The 20,646-nt window shown below is 36.8% G+C and overlaps 1 protein-coding gene across 3 annotated transcripts in view; it reads right to left on the bottom strand.

The window, feature by feature from the left end:
* The window catches only part of PPP2R3A (protein phosphatase 2 regulatory subunit B''alpha), a 121,623-nt gene that overhangs the window by 3,738 nt on the left and 97,239 nt on the right, over window positions 1-20,646 (bottom strand). For all 3 annotated transcript variants that reach the window (XM_074312883.2, XM_074312885.2, XM_019748005.3), the window contains one exon: window positions 18,158-18,264. In XM_074312883.2, coding sequence (XP_074168984.1) covers window positions 18,158-18,264 — 107 coding nt within the window. The remainder of the gene's footprint in view (window positions 1-18,157; window positions 18,265-20,646) is intronic.

The following is a 20,646-nucleotide window of genomic DNA, read 5'->3' as shown; positions in this document are numbered from 1 at the left end:
TTATTTCATGGCAGAGTGGAAGACATTTTCTTCCCCTTGGTGCCCCTAACTTGCTGTCTGTGAGCTCTCAGTGTCTTTAAACACCTCACTGCAGATCTGGGAACAAGTTAAAAAGAGTTGTCTGAAACTGAGATTCAGTAAGTATTTGAGCTCCTGTTGCTAAGCATGGGCCAAATGCTAGGAATACAGTGGTGAAAAAAACTGAACCAGCCCCTTCCTCAAAGAACTTGTAGCCTAATGGAGGACACCTGGAATAGTGGTTGAGTGGTTTAGCTTTAGAGCATGGACTTTGGAGTCAGACTCCAAAGCCAGGTTCCAATCTCAGTTTGATCACTTAGTGTGACTTTGGGCATGTTACTTAACCCCTCGGCATCAGTTTCCTCAACTAATGAGATAACAGCAGTTCCTACCCCTCATAGGCGCTGAGTGAAGATTAGGTGAGAGGGTCCATAACTCAAACTCTTGGAAAATGTTAGGTATTCTTCTCATGGAGAAGTGCTAGGGCTTACTGGAGCAGGATGGTGACACAATCCTATCATGGGGGATAGGGTCACAGGTTTTTTGTGTCATTTGTGAATGAAAACTTTTACAAAAATACACATACTTTTTCCCACTGTAGCCTCATGCCAGAAATGTTATTTCTAGCAGTGGATTTGATCCAATCTAGTACATAAAGATATACCAGTGCACTGTGGGTTGCATTTCTTTTGTTGTTCAAGGCACCAAGAGCAGTACTATGCAGAGACTGGAGGCATCTTTGGGATTGTGGGAGTTCATGCAGAACCTTTTGTCAGTGTCGTAGAGACTCCTTTTATTCAACATAATTACTCAGCTTTAAACATCAGTGCTGCTGTTGACAAACCCTGTTCTAACTCCCCTTCAGTGTCAGTGCAGCTCAGCTTTCTGGACTAAGCTCTTCTCATTTTGTACTTCCTGGGCAATCAATCTTTCTCATGGCTTTACCGACCAGTTGTTCACCTGTGGCTTCTAAATGTACATGTCCAGCCTCAGCCTCTTTCTAAATCAGAGACCACCATGTATCCAACTGCCAACTATATGTCTCTTCTGGTATGACAGCATGTACAAACCTGAACTCATTCTTCCCGGAACCCCTGGTTCTCCCTATTGTAATGAATAGTACCCACTCAAAGCCAGAAACCTACTTATCCCAAGTTCCTCTTCTCACCCCTCTTCAAAATCCTGCTAGTTTCTTCTACCACGTTCAATACCACATGGACACAGTCCTGCCTTTTTCTCTCCAATACCACTGATTTAGTTCATGCACCATATTTTCTTGCTTGGATTACTGCAATAGTTTTCTAACAACTGGTCTTCTGGCCTTCACTCTTGTTGCATACCCTTTGCTACTGCCATACTACCGTGTTTCCCCGAAAATAAGACCTAACCGGACCATCAGCTCTACTGCGTCTTTTGGAGCAAAAATTAATATAAGAGCTGGTCTTATTTTTAATATAAGACCGGGTCTTATATAATATATAATATACTGGGTCTTATATTAGTTTTTACTCCAAAAGACGCGTTAGAGCTGATGGTCTGGGTATGTCTTATTTTTGGGGAAACGGCAGGCTATTTACTGTGTCAGAATGGTCTTGAGACCTAATGCCACTGTACATGGTTTCCAGTGGCCTGCAGTGCCCTTCCCCCTTCGGTTAACTTGTGCTCATTTTTTAATCTGAGATGTCATTTAAAAGGTTCCTGATTCCCAGTGCCTGAGCTACCACCATCTCTTATTTAAATGTCTATAATGGCTTCCTTATTTGTTTCCCTGCTTCTGCTGTATTTCTACCAATCTAGCAGAGTAATCATCAAAATAAGTGGGATTACATTACTTCAACTCTTTTTCAATAGCTTCCCCAGGGCCTGGATGATCTGGCCCGTTAATCTTTCCAGCCATATTTCCCTTGGTTGCTCACTATAGCCAAGCAACATTGGCCTTTTAAAATGTGTCCTGTCCTGAACACACTGCTTCCTGCCTCAGCCATTGAATGTTTTTGGCTCTGCCTAGGACATTTTTGCTCCCTGCTTTTTGCATAACTGTTTCCTTCTTAACCTCGAGATTCTCATCACCTCTTCAGGAAATTCTTCCCCCAGCACCCTAAGTTGCAAGCCTCTCTCTATTATTGGCTTACCTATTTGTTTCCCTCATAATTATACAAATAAATGTCTCTTCCCCACTGGACTGTAAAGTGTCTTATTTTGTAACTCACCAATTTCCCTGGGCTATAGTATATAGTGCCAGGCACTAGGGGCTCAAAATGAATTGCTGAATGAAAAATGATGTCCTAATGCTCTTGTGAAATGATGTGTCAAGTTGTTGGGGAAGGCTGGAGTCAGGTGAGGGTGCAGAAGTCATTTTTTAGTCACCAGGGTCAGAACTATAGGAGCCTTAATCTTTATCCTGCTCTCCAGGAATTTTTGAGGGAGAGTGTTAACTGATTTCCTCTAACTGACCTTTTCCAGGTTCATTTGTAGGTCACTAGGATTCCTCTAGGCTCAAATGAAGATAATTTTATGAGGTATTCTGTTAATTTAATTGGCCATTTTTGAATGAGTACAGGGGTTAAAGGATTAAAGCAGAACTCAGTTCACTAGAAATCCTAGGTATCAAACAGAACAAATTCTTTAACTTAGTATTAACAGAATTTGTTGGCATAAGGGAAAATAACAGTTCATATATTTTTGCTAGCAATATGATTTAGAAATCTGTTTCCCTGAGTTTTCCTTTTCAGATGAGCAATTTTCTGGGCAAAAGTATTAAGGCTGGTTATGCAGATTCCTAGGGTGGAAGTATAACACCTGGAATGAACAGAAATAATGACTGACACATACGGGGTCGGACAAAGGATTTGTACTACGTAGTTTTGGGGTATTGTCTGGGAGTTGTACTTCAATTCTAATTTTGGGATTCTGATTATTTACAGGGCAAAATGATAGAATATTTGATTCATGGCTTGTCTCAGGAAATCTAAGACATGGTGGCTATAAGCATACAATGAAATGTTAAGTTATCTAATTTGGAGTCTATCATGCCTTTTTTTTTTTTTTTTTTTGATGGCTGAGGATCTCTTGCAGTTCCCCAGGGTCTTGAGCCATCAGTTGTTAATTTTTTATTTTGGATGTAGATTGTATGAACTTTTAGGTTAAATGTATTCTAATTATGAACTTGACGGGAAGGAAGGGTTTCACTGATTTTTATTACCAACCACAGTGCCTGGCATAGAGTAGGTACCAGTGAATATTAAATTAAAATTGGGCTTTGATTTTTGTTGAATGCAGAGAAAATGAAAACATACTAACTTCAGGTCCACATAAGGGCTGTTTTCTGAGTCTCAGAACTATAAAAAAAGTGACAGAACTTTCTAGTTGTAATATTATAACTCATGCTTTAGAATATTAATTCCTGCCATTCTTCCTCTTTCTCTTCCCGTGCCCTAATACACACACGTTGTATCTCCCCCACCTCTTCCCACCCCATCCTCCCTGCTCCTCTGCTATATTCTCCCACTTCACTGGGGACAGTCAGGCTCCACACAAGCCCTGCTCCAGACTTGACTCTCACTAGCTAGATTCCTGGAGGATTGCTCTGGTGGGTTTCTGGCTGGCCGCCTTTGCCTACAGTGCTTTATTTTCCTGTGCCAATGGAAGTAAATGCAGAACTTTTATAAAGAGTAATTCACAAAAACTTATATTTAATATAAAGGAAAAAGCCACTTTTCAAAATATTCAGTAAGTAGAAAACAGTTCTTCTACACTAAATGTCCAATAATAGGGAAATGGATGAGTTACTGCTTAAGAGAACACTCTGAAGCACTGAAAGTCATGTTTATGAAAACACTAGTAATAGTGTCAAAAAGAAGTATACGAAAGTGTAAATAATGATTATCTCTGGATGACTGAACCAAGGGTAATTTTAATCTCTATATTTTTCCAGTTTTTTTCTGCAGCAAACATATTTCTCTACTAATCAGATAAAGACTCGGAATAAAAAGAATTGCATTTAATCTAGGTTAATCAAAGGTAAAACTGTTGGTGAAATACCAGAATATCCTGTAAGAAAGTATTTTCAAGATAATGTAAAAGACTCAACTGAAAATCTGAAGTAATCAAGTATTTGTCAAATTAGCAAAAAAGCTGGTTCTGATTATTGCAGATCTGTTTCTTAAGATAGTAACATGGAGGACCTTTTATCCTGCTTTCCATGATTTTTGTGGAGCTTTTAGTCTATTACAACAACCATAAGAATGTTAATTATAAGTAAGTTTGGTGTCATAACCTGTTATCTTCATATAGGTGATATGTTTAGTTGAATAAGTTTATGTAACTGGTACCCTGTCCTTCTGTTTCCCATGTGACCACTGACCTACTTTATACAAAAGCTGCGTATGCTGCGATCCTGTGTTAGAGGTGACCATCACAGTGTTTGCAGCCTCATACCTATGGAGCTCTGTGGCCTTCTTTCACCTCACTGAAATGTGGCGCTGTTACTGTTACTGAAGGCATAACCTTGAATCAGAAGTACAGGCACGTGACACAAAGGCTACCTATGACTGTTGTTAGATGGTACAGCAGATGGAGAATGTCATGTTGCTTTTGGAGGGTCAAGTCATCGGGACTCCTGCAGTTATCCTTGGAGTAGGGGTGGATTCTAGATTACTGCTGACTTTGGTGCCACTCAGTAAGCATCTGCTGAGGATCTCCTACATCCTAACAGTCTGCCAGGTGCTGGGATTACAAAATGAATAAAACAAGGTTCTTCGCCTTGGAGGAGCCCATGTTCTGATGGAAAGACAAATACTGTGTTTCCCCGAAAATAAGACCTAGCCGGACCATCAGCTCTAATGCGTCTTTTGGAGCAAAAATTAATATAAGACCTGGTATTATATATATCATATCATATAGCATGTCATATGTTATACTGGGTCTTACAGTAAAATAAGACCGGGTCTTATATTAATTTTTGCTCCAAAAGACGCATTAGAGCTGATGGTCCAGCTAGATCTTATTTTCGGGGAAACAGGGTAGCTCCATTTTTTCCCAGCACTTACATGCTAAACACTACTAGACATATTATATACATTTATCTCTATGTCTCAGTACAGTTCTGCTGTTCATGCAACAGATATTTACTATGCCAACTCTGCCATGTTCTGTGCCCTGGGAATGAGGGGAATAAGGTAGGCAGTGGAACCCTAATGCTATAGCTGACTAAATTCTAGTTGAGAGGTTATGTAGTGTGGCCAAGAATAGAAGTTGTAACAGCCATTGTTTACTGATTCCATAAAGGCGTAATATAAACATACTATTTAATCCTTAAAACAGTTCGGGGTGGCAGGTGGGATCCTCACCGTAGTATAAGGGATGCTGAAGCTTGGGTGCCTGGGATTGTACAGCTAGTGACTGAGAGCAAGGATTTGAATTTGTTAGGTTTGTCTAACTCCAAATTCTGTGTTTGTAACCATGGTGTTATATTACATCTCTTTCCATACACGGGATAGTAATAGTAGTAATAGCTACTATTTATCAGGTATCTACTATATGCCAGGTGTTTATATATATTATCTTAGAGTCTCACAACCTCCTTGGAAGGTTGTTGCTGCTGTCTCCTGAAACTGAGCCTCAGGAGTCAGATAACCTGCCCAGCTGGTGAGTGGTGGGTAGAAGCAGATCTGTCTGGCTCCTAAGCCTCTGCTCTTTCCATGCTGCCACCATTCTTCTTCTCTCGCTAACATTTGAGTCTGGTAATTTTGTGTTTGACAGTCAGACTCACCCTGATTTACTTGTAATTCATCTTAAGTTGAAGCCATAAGTGGTGTAGCCTTGGGATTCTGGGTCTGGCTTTGCTTTTGAACCATGTCAGTCAGCTATTAACAACTATAAACAGGCCTTTCTTTTCCTTTGTTGACATTCTAGTGCTCATTCTACAGGCTGTGGCTATTGTATAAGGCTTCTCTCCCCTCGGGACCTCATCACCCACATGTAGGCCTTATCTTATCTCCCACAACATGAGAAGAGAGGTGTCCAGCAGAAGCCTCTCATATACACTGGTAGAATTTCACTACAGCTGGTCTCTACATTTCCTCTTGTGACCCCTCACCTGAACTTCTGTCTGCATCCCTTTGCTGCCCCTCTCTCCCCTCTTTGCACACTGGTTCCTGCTCTGAGCACTACAACTAGAAACACTTTTGCTTGTGCCAATTATTTATTCTCTTAAGCTGCCATTAGTCTCTCTTCTTTTTAGACTAATAAGCTTCCAAGTGTTTAGGCCTGCTATCTCTATCCCTCCTTTAAAGCAGGATGGATAAAGTAGAATATATATGTAGCATAAAATCCATTTTTGTAAAACAAATTATCTATTTGCATAGAAATGTCTAGAAGGATATACTAAATGATAAGACTGAGTGGTGGATATTTGTTTATATTACCTATGTAAACAAATAACGAATAACTTTTTTCCTGTTTATTAAAGTAATATATGTTCATTAGATCAACCTTATAAATTATAGAACAATATTAAAAACCAAATTATATGCAATCCCACAGCCCAGAGTTAACCACTGTTAATATTATGGAGCCTTTTAGCTTGTGTATACATATAAACACACTTTTAATATTGAGATTACATCACAAATGATTTTGTAAACCTGTTTTCTCCATGTTTTTGCGTAAGCATAAAATCTAAATATCTGCATAATATGACATAGATACCATGACTTATTTAACCATTCTGTTGTACATTTGTGTTGCTTTGTGTTTTTTTATTTTAGAATTACCTGTGACCAATGCCAATTGTTTGAACAATTCTAGCCAAATTTCTGATTACAGTGGATCCCCAGAATTAGAATTGGTAGTCAAAGGGTATAAAATTCAGGCTGTTGTTACATCCTATTGTCAAATTACTTTCCAGGGAATTTAGGCCAATTTGCTTCTCCCAGCAATGTGTGAAAGTGCTTGCCTTACTGCACAGTGAGCCTAGAGTGAAGTGTTTACTGCAGTGTGCTTCCTCTGCGAGAACAGTTACGACCGCTTTATTTTAATTGCATCTGTCTGTTTCCTGCTAAGGCAGGGATCCTGTCTGTGTTCACCAATATCCAATAATGCTTAGTATACATTATGAATGCAAATATTTATTGAATTAATATTTCCTTTAAAAAATTATCTTTTAAAAAATTGCTGCCAATTTAATAAGCTAAACATTTTTGGCTCTCATGTTTTAAAAAAGTTTTAGTTAAGTTTAATTTACGTACCATAGAGTTCACTGATTTTAAGTGTTCAATGGGTGTGTTTTAATAAATTTTTTAAATTGTGCAACCATCATCACAATCCAATTTTAGAACACTTTCATCTCCATCTGCTCTTCTCCCTTGTTCCTGTTTGCACTCACTTTCCACTCAATCCTGGAACTTGGCAACCACGTATCTACTTTCTGGCTCTTTTTGCCTTTTCTAGAAATTTCATATAAATGGAATCATATGATATGTAGTCTTTTGTATCCCATAAAGTGATATTTTTAAGAGATTTATCCATGTTGTTGCATATATTAATAGTCTTTTCCTTTTATTTATTGAGGTATAATTGACATACAATAAATTGCTCATATTTAAAGTATACAATTAATAAGTTTTGACTTTCATATGCACTTGTAAAAGCATCGACCATCAAGATCATGAAAATATCCAACCCCCAGCAGTTTCCTCATGTCCCTTTATAATCATTGTCCCCTCTTCCCAGATAACCACTGATTTACTTTTGTCATTACTGTTAACCCTTGAACATGAGTTAAACATGAGTTTTAACTGCATAGGTCCACTTATAAGTGGATTTTTTTCCAACAAACATGCAGTCAGTCCTCCATGTCTCCAGGTTTCACGCCTGCAGATTCCACGAACCACGGATATGGAGGGCTGATTGCACCAATTCTTTCATATTGTTTCCGATTTTCTGTTTTCATGGATTTTTACTCTGATCTTTGTTATTTCCTTCTTTCTATTCATTTGGGATCTGGTTTGCTCTTTTTCCCAGCTTCTTAAGGTGGAAGCTTATATTATTGATGTTAGGGCCTTCCTGTGCCATGACTATCCCTCTTAGCACTACTTTAAATGCACCACATACATTTTAATATTTTCATTCATTTTGAGCTAATTTTAAATTTCCCTGTGGCTTCTTCGACCTACATGTCTTTAGGAGTATGATACTTAATTCCCAAATATTTGGGGGTTCCCAGATTTCTGTTACTGATTTCTAATTTATTTCTATTATGGTCCAACATACTTTATATCACTGTAATCCATTTGAGTTTATTGAATCTGGTTTTATTCACCTAACATGGTCTATCCCAGAGAAGTTCCATGCATACATGAAAAACATCTATATTTGCCTGTTATTTTGTAGTTGTGTTCTGTATATACTGATTAGATCAAATACTTCGTGTTGTTCAAGTCTTCTGTATCCTTACTGATTGTCCCAACTATCATTGTTGAAATGTCTGGCAATTTTTATTTCATGTATTTTGGGGTTTTGTTAGGTATATACAGTTAAAATAGTTATATCTATTACATTTTAACTGTTGGTGAAATAGGAATATCCATGTTTATTTCCTGGGTGAAATTTTTTTTTTTTTTTTACCATTTAGAATTGGTCCTATTCATGTTCTTACTATTGATTTTGAAGAAACTGATTTATAAAAAAAACTATTGTTCAGCTGATGCAACCCAGTTTGCCTGCCTTTTGACTGTGATACAAAATTTGTTCCTTTTTAAATATTCTCAAATTTATAAATAATTTTCTTATAACTTTCTCCCACTACTTCTATGCTTTTAAAGTCTACTTGCATGCACCCATTAGTTTAATATGCACTTTTTTCACCCCACCAGACAGCCAACATTTTACTGACTAGTTGGTTTTGACACATTTAAGACACATCTTTATGATATACTACATTGCTATGCATAAATTTTCTGTTTAGGCATATATACTATACTAGGTTAAATTGCTATGGCTTTTTTTTTTTTTTTTTTTTTTTAAAGATTTTATTGGGGAAGGCGAACAGTGTGTACTTCCAGGACTTTTTTTTTTTCCCCAAGTCAAGTTGTTGTCCTTTCGATCTTAGTTGTGGAGGGTGCCGTTCAGCTTCAAGTTGTTGTCCTTTCAGTCTTAGTTGCGGAGGGCGCAGCTCAGCTCCAGGTCCAGTTGCCGTTTTCTAGTTGCAGGGGGCGCAGCCCACTATCCCTTATGGGAGTCGAACCAGCAACCTTGTGGTTGAGAGCCCGCGCTCCAACCAACTGAGCCATCCAGGAGGCAGCTCAACTCAAGGTGCCATGTTCAATCTTAGTTGCAGGGGGCACTGCCCACCGTCCCTTGCGGGACTCGAGGAATTGAACTGGCAACCTTGTTGAGAGCCCACTGGCCCATGTGGGAATCAAACCGGCAGCCTTCGGAGTTAGGAGCATGGAGCTCTAAACGCCTGAGCCACAGGGCCGGCCCCCTGCTATGGCTTTTTAATAGTACACTTCCCTGTGCCCCACCATTCCTTTGTTTCCTTTCAAAACTCACTACTATTCTTGTGTATTTATTGTTTCATGTAAGTTTTACAATTAGCTTATCAAGTTCCACAACATATTTTAGGGGGATTATATCAAATTAATAAATTAATTTTAACATGGCTAATGATCTTTATATCTTTCGATGAAATTTTATATATTCTTCATATATATTTTTCAAGTCACTTTTTTTTTTTAAATATTAAAAATGGGATTTTTTTCCCTATTATACTTTTAACTGGTTATTTCTGGGGTATGGGATTAATACTCTTTAACTGTTAAGGACAAGCTCTCCTCACGTTTGCTTAGTTTTAAGATTTTTTTCCCAAACCAGAAAATATATTAAATTTTATATGCTTTCAAAGAATCAGTTTATATTTTATGTTTTTCTTCTCCTTTAATCTGTTAAGGACAGATTTTGTAAAGCTGAACCACTGTTGCAATCTTGGGGTAAAGCCCACTTATTTTTTTTATATATTGGTAGATTTGACAAATTAATCTTCTGTGGTTCAGTTTTCCTATCTGTAAAATGGGAACAGCATCTACAAAATAGGGTTTTTGTGAGCACCCAATGAATTAAAATATTTAGAATAGTGCTTTGGCACATAGTATGCTTTGATTCTGTGTGTATGTGTGTGTGTGTGTGTGTGTGTGTGTGTGTGTGTGTGTGTATAAATAGAGTTTTGCTTAAATAAAATTGCCTCAACTTCTTCCTTATATGTACTTTATTTGGGTCTATTTTGCCATCCTTTTTCATAAAGCATCTATGAAAGATAGCCTAATTCATTTATTTCAATATACAGGTTACAAATTTCCCCTTATTCATATCCTGTAGATTTTAATAAATATAATGCTTTCATTGCCTGGTTCTAAAAAGATTGTAGTTTGTATTTTGAGTTCTTCATTAGCTTAACAGTTATTTTGAAAAATATTTAACATTTTAAAACATTTTAACTTTCCAGATATGTGCATTTTATTGTTTGTTGTTGCTGCTGTTAATTTCAGGTTAAATTTTAAATAACAATTGTAGCCTGTATACTAGTAATTTAAAAAATTGTTAGAATTTCCTTCATGTTTTAATACATAGGCACTTTTGTGGTGGCTTCATGTATACTTTTTGGATACCAAGTATATATTTGAATACCTCTGACAGCTTACTAGTTCTGTATTTGTTTATTTTTATTTTTTGCTTATACTAGTTCTCTATATTATTTTTAACCCATTTGATTTGCTGACTACAGCTTTGTCAATTTCCCCTGTATTTTTATCAGATTTGTTTTGTATATTGCATAAAGTTCATAACTTATTATCATGGACAACTGTTGAAATATTGATAGGCATAGCAATATACATATATATTTTTTTAAATTGAGGAATGTTGGGGGACTGTGTTTTTCTAGGATGTCAAGTTGTTTTTCAATCCAGTTGTGGGGAGCTCAGCTCAGCTCCAAGTCAAGTCGTTTTCAATCTAGTTGTGTACATATATATTTTTTTAAATTAAGGAATGTTGGGGGACTGTGTTTTTCTAGGATGTCAAGTTGTTTTTCAATCCAGTTGTGGGGAGCTCAGCTCAGCTCCAAGTCAAGCTGTTTTCAATCTAGTTGTGGAGGGCGCAGCTCACTGGCCCAAGTGGGAATCGAACCAATGACGTTGGTGTTATGAGCACCGCATTCTAACCACTGAGCAATCTGGCCGTCCCTTGATATGTAGGTCTTTTTTAAAGTTTTGAATTCTATTTGTCTCGTTAACATTGTCTCGTTAACATTGCCATCCGTACCTGATTTCCTCTGGTTACTTAATTCATTTGACTGTTACTTCTATGTTAGGTACAAACCTAAATAGTAGTATACAGTCGGATGTTTTAAATCCAATCTGAGTTTTGTAATTGATACTATATCTGGATGTATTCTGGCTATTTATTTTGTACTGTCTTTATCTTTTTGTCTATTCTTTACTATAGTGCACATCTGTTTTTCCTTTATTGGTAAAGCATTCCCTTTTTTTCTGGCCATATTCTCTAATTTTCCCAATTTTCCTTGGGAAAACATATGGTTTGGATGGACTTGACTCCTGTCCAAGATTATTTCTAGGCCTAACTCCTTCAGGAGTTGGTTCGGGGATTGGACCCAAACCAAGCCAATTCCAGCCAAAGGGATACAAATTCTGAGCTTTTGTTGGAACTTGTGGGAAAGGAATTTTCTTTTATTTGAACTTGAAGTTATTAGGTGATTTTCTTGTCAGCATTTATGAAATATTTGAAAAGTGAAAGAAGGAAAGAAAAGCATTATCTAAGATATGAAAGAGATAAAGTCTGAGTCTCTAAAGTCAGTAATATTCCTGGGTTTTTCAGTTCTATAAGCCAGTAATTTCCATTTTGCTAATTATTTATTATTAATTTTTGCTTATGCCAAATTATGCCAATAATTTGGTCTCTAGTCACCAAAAGAAAGCTGATTAACAGTTACCTTTAGTAGACTGAGTTTTTTTTTTTTACTCATTTCCCCCCCAGTATTAATAATCAATTGTCTTTTTCTAAAAACGATTAGAAAGTTTTCCATTTTATTTTTATTCTTTCAGTGATTGACTTTAAATTTTTAAGACATACTTTAACTCTAGTCATTGTTAGATACATATAAATTTACCAGCATCTGTAGTCTCCATTCTAGTAACGATTCATAGCATATATATTACCCTGAGTTGCCACTTCCTACTTCTGTTACTCATCTTACTCAAAGTTATGTATACTTTTGTCTTTTTCTTTCCAGTTGAAGAGCTCCTTTCAACGTTTCTTGTAAAGCAGGTCTTGAGATGGTAGGTAGATTCTCTCAGCTTTCGTTTGTCTGGGGAAGTCTTTATTTCTTCTTCATATCTAAAGGAGTACTGCTGGATATGTTATCCTTGACTGATAGTTCCTTTCAATATTTTTAATATTTCTTTCCACTCTCTCCTGGATTGTAATGTCTCTACTGAAAAATCTGATGATAATCTAATAGGATTTCCTTTGGCTGCCTTGAAAATTCTTTCCTTGTTATTAATTTTTGACAGTGTGAATAAAATGTGTCTTGGTGAAGGTCTTTTAGTGTTGATATAAGTAGGTGTTCTGTTAGTTTCCTCTGTTATAAAGTCCAGTTATTTCCATAGTCTTGGGATATTCTCTTCAATTATTTCTTTGAGTAGGCTCTCTTTTCCCTTCTCCCCTCTTTTCTCCTTTTGGTATACCCATTATCTGTATGTTGCTCTTTCTAATGGAGTCGGATAGTTCTCGTATACTTCTATTTTTTAAAACGCTTCCTCCTGGATCTTTTCTAAGTTTCTGTCTTCAAGCTTGATAATTCTCTCTTCCATATGGTCTGCTCAGTTGCCAGTGCTTTCTAACACATTCCTCATCTCGTTTTTTGTTCCTAAGCTCCAGAATTTCTGTTTGGTTCTTTTTTATAGTTTCAATCTCTTTCGTAAAGTACTTGTTTTGTTCATTATTTTTATCCCCGAGGTCACTGAACTGCCTTTCTGAGTTCTCTTGTATCTCACTAAGCTTCTTTACAACTGCAGTCTTAAACTCTGTCATTTAAGTGACAGTCTTCCATAAGTTTGAGTTTGGTTTCTGGAGACTTTTCATTTTCTTTCTGTGTTCCCATGTTATCTGGGTTGTTCATAGTATTTAATGGATTGTTTCTCTGACTGCGCGTTTGAGGTAGTGAGCTCTAAACAATTCAGCAAGTTGAAAGGGTACTTTCCCCCCCCAGTATATATGGTGTTATAGAGCAAGTTTTTGTTTTCTCTTTGCTTCAGTTAAGGAAAAGGCCACGTACCCCCTGGGATGGTGGGTGTCCCGTGACTGGTTCGCCTGGGTTATAGGCATTGTGGTGGGAAAATGTAGCAGGTGGTAAAGAACCGGTTTTGTGAGCTTTTAGTGCTACTTCCTTTTTACTAGTGGTCGCTGGCCTCACTGTTTTTGGAGGTATCGCCACTGCTTTACTGGGCTTTGTTGGGAAGGATGGGACAAAGGAGGTAAGTTCATGATTTCTCAGCTCCAACACCCCGTCAGCAGTGGCTGTTAACACCAATGTAGTGTTTAAGGCTTCCCAGCCACCTCTGCCATGATGGGGAAGGGGGAAGAGAGATGTCTTTTCTCAGAGGAACACTGCTTCTGCCTGTTATACTCTAGGCCCTAGTGTGAGGGCTGCAGCTTGACTTCTCCATTGCTACTGTGCTCTTTGGAGACGTGGTGGGTGCCGAATTGCATCTGCGGGTGGCATCTGTGGTCACCATCTCTGTCTTTCTCCTCTTCCTGCTTCCCCTACTCGTTTGGATATACCCACCTTCAGATGTACCAATGTGTGGATCTTTTAAGCATCTGTGTGCATTGAGCAAGGGCTCCTTTGTTGAGTTATAGTTGTCTGACTTGTAAATTTAAGGGAACCAAGAAAGGAATCTTCTTGTTCTGCTTTGATGCTGAGGACACACTATTATTTCTTTTCCACCATGGCTGCTCCATTTCCAGGCTCTTTATTTTGGTTTGTCTCTTGGTTTTATGATTATGTCCTTTCAAAAAAAGAGTTCTTGAGTGCTGTATTCCCTCCAATTCTTACATATTTGAAAATATCCATTTATGTTTTCACGCTTGAATGTCACTTTGGGTTAGTATAAAGTTTTTGAGTATAGAATTTCTTTGAGAAAGTTGTAAATAGTGTTTTATGGTGTGCTAGTATTAATTTTTACTGACTATCTGAGTACCTGAGGTGTCTGAGGCAAGACTGATTTTCACCCCTTGTTTGGTGACTTGCATTTTAAAAAAATGGAATTCCGCCGCCCCCCAAATAAACTTTTATTTTTCTTTGAATTCTGGTAAATTCACCACACATATCTGGGGTCAATCTTTATCAGTATTTCCTGGATGTGGTGTGACTTCTGAGCTTTCCTATTAAGGTCTTCTTTTATTTAAAAGGTTTTCTATTACCTTTGAATTTCTCTTTCTATTCCATACGTTCTATCTAATACATATAAGTTAGATCCCTTTTGTTTTCTTTATGTATACCTAATTTTCTTCCTGAAATTTACTTCTGTTCTTTTCTTTTCTTTTCTTTTCAATCTAGTTGTGGAGGGCGCAGCTCAGCTCCAGGTCAAGTCGTTGTTTTCAATCTAGTTGTGGAGGGCGCAGCTCACTGGTCCACGTGGGAATCGAACCGGCAACCTTGGTGCTATGAGCACTGCGCTCCAACCACTGAGCAAACTGGCTGCCCACCGGCGGCTCAGCTCCAAGCTCAAGCCCATAATGTTTCTCACTGATCCATGTGGGAATCGAACCAGCGACCTTGGTGTCATGAGCACTGTGCTCTAACAACTGACCCAACCGGCTGCCCACTTTTGTTCTTTCCTATTCCATTTTACTTGATCTGTGAAAGCTTTCTTCCATGTCCCTGTTTTTATTTTGTGATGTCAAGAAATATATATTGACAAAATGATTTTTTTTTAATTTTTTTTTTTTAAGGAGGGTGCAGTTCACAGTGGCCCATGCAGGGATCAAACCGGCAACCTTGGTGTTATCAGCACCACACTCTAACCAACTGAGCTAACCGGCTACCCCAACACAAATGATTTTCAATGGTGCCATGGGATTGCACTGTGTATATATATCTTCCTATTAGATACTTATTAATCTTTTTATTAGATATTTAGATTGCCTCAAACTTTTCACTATTACAGACATTCATAGATGTTCTTAACAATAGTGATGTTGCTTCATAAGATCAGTAAATTTGCCCTAATTCCTACTAAGAAAGCTCAATGCCAAAAATTTTAAATCAGGCTTGTGAATTCACTTGTTTGTCTTTCCTTTGGATATAGAGGATACGGTCAAGCTCAGGATAACCAATGAACAATGAATGATTTTAAGGGTTTTCAGGTCATTGACATAAAAATGAGGCCCCAGTTTTGTGGCTAAGCACATTAAGGAAGTCTCCATATTAAAGAAAGTGGTTTGGTGATGGCTTCTTCAGTACTCTAAAAAAATATATATTTAAGACTTAATGGTACAGGTGAAAGATGATACAGTCTCTATGGAGGACTACTTAACATCTTCTGCTGAGATGAATATTTTATATTTATCCTTCTAGATCTACTATCCCCCTATCTCTGTGTCCCAGGAGGCTGACATAAATGGACCACATCAGTGGACTCCCTTGTCATCTGGTTTCTGGTAGGAAGCCAATGGGAAGTGCTAGCAGGATACTGAAGGATATGAGGAGAACAAAATTAGGTGTTTATTCTAGCAGCTATCTATTACTTGGGTTGCCATACATTGGCTAAATCCCAATACAGAGGGTCACAAGTCCTGTCAGGTGATCTTCTCCATATAGCTAATAATGTGTTTCCCCAAAAATAAGACCTAGCCATACAATCAGCTCTAATGCATCTTTCGGAGCAAAAATTAATATAAGACTGTCTTATTTTACTATAAGACCCGGTCTTATTTTAAAGTCTATATTACTATAGTCTTTATTATACTTACTATATTACTAAATATATTTAGTAATATAAAGTTTTAGTATATATATTTAGTAATATAAAGACTATTACTATAGATTTTATTATACTATGGTATAATTAGATAAAGGCTTAATAAAGACTTTTACGATAGTCTTTATTATACTTACTATATTACTATATTACTAAAGTCTTATATTACTATAAGACTATAGTAATTATAGTCTATAAAATATAAGACCGGGTCTTATGTTAATTTCTGCTCCAAAATATGCATTAGAGCTGATTGTCCTGCTAGGTCTTATTATTTTCGGGGAAGCACGGTATCTTTGGGTTCTAGTCATGGTTTCATCTCCTTGTCCTTTTAGACGTAAGAATGGAAATGGCTCACCACTGTTGCTAATTTTGAGTGTCTGCATCACTTTTTGTTGGTTTTTCTAAAATCTTCCTATGTCTTTGTAAGCAGGCTATTACCTGTTGGCTACATTTCTAGAAATTTATCCTACATGTGTATAAAATAACATGTTATAAAATTATTCATTCCAAACATTATATTTCTAATAGTGAAATATACAGTCCATGAACAGCAGACTGTAAAATAATGGTATAATTACACATTGGAATATTATGCAGCTGTAAAAACTTAGAACATTTGTTAGATACATCTATGGAATAATCTTCAATTTATTGTTTTTTTTTCCCCCACAAGCTTCAGTTATCCTTTTATTAATTTATTCCTTACATACTCAAACCCCCCAAAATATTTGTGTAGCCTCATTTATACTTCAGTGATCATAAAATACAAATGTTTGGTGCACCATACTGTTCTTCCCATCTTTGCTGTTACTGTTTTTAGCTTCACTGAAGTTTACTTGATATACAAAAATTATACATGTTTAATAAATAACTCTTGATCAGTTTGGACATATGTATTTACCTGTGATGTCATTATCACAACCAAGGTACTAAGCATATCCATCACTTCCAAAATTTTCCCTGTGTTCCTTTTTTGGTAGAAACACAAGATCTATCCTCTTAACAAATTTTAAAGTGTACAATACCATATTTGTAACTATATGTAACTATGTTGTACAGCACATCTCTAGAGTTCATTCATCTTATATTAACAGAAACTTTATAAAATTTGGAAAAAGCAAGCTATGAAAAAACAAATATAGTATGCTACCATGGGTGTAAGAGAAAACAAATAATGTATATGTGTATTTGCTTTTATATATATACACATATATATGTGTATATATGTGTATATATATCTCTGTATAGACACATACACATATATGAGAGAGTGTGTGTGTGAAAACGTGTGAGGGGTGAAGAGGAGAAATAGTGTGTCTTTGGAAAGGTACACAAGAAAATGATAACAGTGATTGCTTCTGGAGAGAACTGGGTAGTAGTAAACTTTTTTACTATTTTATTTCTTTGAATATTAAATCATATGACTGTACTGTCTATTGGAAAATGCATTACATTAATAATAAGTATTAACTGAGAGCCTTAAAGAAACAATGACTAAGAAATAGAGGAACTAGGAAAGGAGTCAATGGAAGATGATGGAAAGAGTCAACAAATTATTAAGTTACTAAAATGTTCTAAGCAGTGAAAGCCTTAGATAATTTAATTTCTTACCATGGTCCTTTTATGGAATTTTGCACTATTATAGTTTTTGTAGAAGTTACTTCCTGTTCAGGGTTGAATGCAGAAAACGAAATATGATAAAGGTTTGTTTTAAACATGACCATCTTTATTATTTAAAAGAGCTTCAGTTCGTTTAGGCTTCTCCTATATTTGTAGAGTTTACTTACATCACTAATAAAGGAGTATGAATGCACAATGACCTTAGTTTCTGTTGAAAGGTACAACTCTATTAAAGGAAATGGGACATGAGAAGACTTTTTAGGAAATTAGTTAAGAAGGGAAGAGAAGGCTGCTGGGGGAAATACTCAACTAAAGTTGTTTAAAATCACTCATTTTTATGATATTCAAAAATGGCAAAAATAGGCAAGGATTACTAGCTTTATTTTAAAGGTGTTTTTAATATTCTTGATATGGTTACCCCTGCTAAAAAAGTTCTGTAAAACACAAGAAGATTCACTCACCCTTCCTGGAACTGTGCTTGCGCCGATTCCTCTGCTACAAGAGTCTCATACTCTTCAGCAGCAAACCTGTCCCAGTCGGAGGGCTCAGGCACGTCATTCTCAACATCCTGAGGATTGGAAGGAAGGAATATAGCCACAGGAAACAAAAATAATCAAAGATTAAGAATTGGAGCTAGGTCATCACAAACATTATTTATCACTGAAAAAACCTATCTGAAAAATGTTTCGTTTCAACATGTTGAAAGAGGTGCTAAAATAACACTCCTGAAGTGATTTTCTGCTCTTCCAATCGTGAAATTACAACGAACTGTTCAGTAGCTGCAGTCTTTAACCTTTTAATCAGAGACCTTTCTCTAGTCCCTTCGCCTCTGGCACTTTGTCCAGCAGCTATCTGGAGTGACTTGTGGTTGCATGTCTGCCTGAAATGTACCATCCTTCCCTCTGGCAAATTTTTACTGCTTCGTTAAAAGCCAGTTCAGACACCAAGTCATCTGCTATATTCCTGAAAACAGCCCTTCTTCCTGAAATAATTTCCTTCGCTATACTGTATACGAGGTCTGACAATTAAGTTCGTGAACTTGCCACTGTGGACTTACCTTGGCAGCACTGTACAAACAGCTCGGTAAGGTTTCATAACCTGGGTATATCAGTGTCTCACAGCTGTGTTTGTGTCGATGTGTGGCGGGGTCTTGCTGAGTGGTGTTCATTATTGTTGTTGCATGTTTGTTTTTATGTGCCATCGTGAGAATGTCTGAGCTTGAACTAGAACAACGAATAAACATTCAATTTCTTGTTAAACTTAGCAAGAGTGGAAGTGAAATCAGGGACCTATTAGTTCAAGTTTATGGGGATAACGCCATGAAGAAAACAGCAGTGTACAAATGGATTAAATGTTTTCCTGAGGGGAGAGAATGTGTCACTTGATGAAGAGAGGTCAGGGCGGCTAGTAATGAGCAGAATTGATGAAAACATTGCAAAATTTCAGTGAATTATGAGTCAAAATCATCAGCCAACTGTGAGAAGCATAGCAGACCAAGTAAACATTGATAGAGAAACAGGAAAATCTTAACTGAAAATCTTGGCATGAGAAAGCTGTGTTCAAAAATGGTCCTGAAGGAGCTCACCAATGAACAAAAGCAAAGGAGAGTCGAAGTTTGCTAAGACCTTTTGGAAAGGCAAGACAATGTTTTGGGCCGTGTTATCACTGGTCAAGAAACATGGGTGTACCAATATGACCCTGAAACAAACCGTCAAAGTGCACAATGGAAGTCAGCCAATTCTCCACGACCAAAAAAGTTCCATCAGTCCAAATCAAGAGTCAAAACGATGCTGCTAACCTTTTTTGATATCAGAGGGATTATTCATTATGAATTTGTACCAACTGGACAAACAGTTAACCAAGTTTACTATTTAGAAGTGCTGAAAAGGCTGTGTAAAAAAGTTAGACGAAAAAGACCAGAACTTTTCGCCAACAATTCGTGGCTCTTGCATCACGACAATGCACCAGCTCACACGGCACTGCCTATGAGGGAGTTTTTAGCCAGTAAACAAATAACTATATTGGAACACCCTCCCTACTCACCTGATCTGGCCCCCAGTGACTTCTTTCTTTACCTGAAGATAAAGGAAATATTAAAAGGAAGACATTTTGATGACATTCAGGATATCAAGGGTAATACGATGACAGCTCTGATGGCCATTCCAGAAAGAGTTCCAAAAAAAAAGAGTACTTGGAAGGTGACCATAGTGATATTCAGCAATGAGTTAGGTAGTACTTTTTCTAGGATGAGTTCGCAAACTTAATTGTCAGACCTCGTATGCTTGGTTGCCACCGTTTGCTCTTCTGTCTTTTTCATCTCTATAACCCATTCTTTATATACTGAGTCTTTTTCATCTCTATGTAATCAGTGTCTCTTCAACATAGTGCCTGGAATTTATTGAGCACTTTCTAACTAATAATGTTCTTTGCATATCCGAACAAACATTGACAATTACCACCTCTTATAAAGAAAAGTAAAATTTAAAGGTATAAATTTAAAATAAAATTTGTAACACAAATAAAAGAAATGAGGGGGAAAAGGCCATACATTTTCTTTTCCTTCTACATTATGGGTAGCATCTTGGATTATATGTTCCAGCTAAAATGATGTTTTTCCATAATAAAAATGAGTTAGCACTACTCTAGAATGTAAAGTTACTTATGGCTACAAGAATACAAGTACCTAAAACTGATCATATAATTTGTTAATTACTATACTTAATCCATTGTAAGAATCCCAACCCCACCCTTTTAATATCTGAAATTGGCATGCGTCTTAGACTTAACAATTGGCATTGTTTTTTCTTGCTTAAAGATATATAAAATAATGGGACATCTTAAGTTCAATGAAATATAATAGTGACTTTAGGTTAGTGATAATGCCCCAAGATCAGGTGCAGAATATTTGTTTTTAAAAGGTGATCTTTGTGTTCTTACTACTATTTAGGTC

The sequence above is a fragment of the Rhinolophus sinicus genome, chromosome 5 (assembly GCF_057876585.1).
Source record: "Rhinolophus sinicus isolate RSI-liver-muscle chromosome 5, RSI-T2T, whole genome shotgun sequence".
Taxonomy (NCBI): domain Eukaryota; kingdom Metazoa; phylum Chordata; class Mammalia; order Chiroptera; family Rhinolophidae; genus Rhinolophus; species Rhinolophus sinicus.
This window is presented reverse-complemented; position numbering and strand designations above follow the sequence as displayed.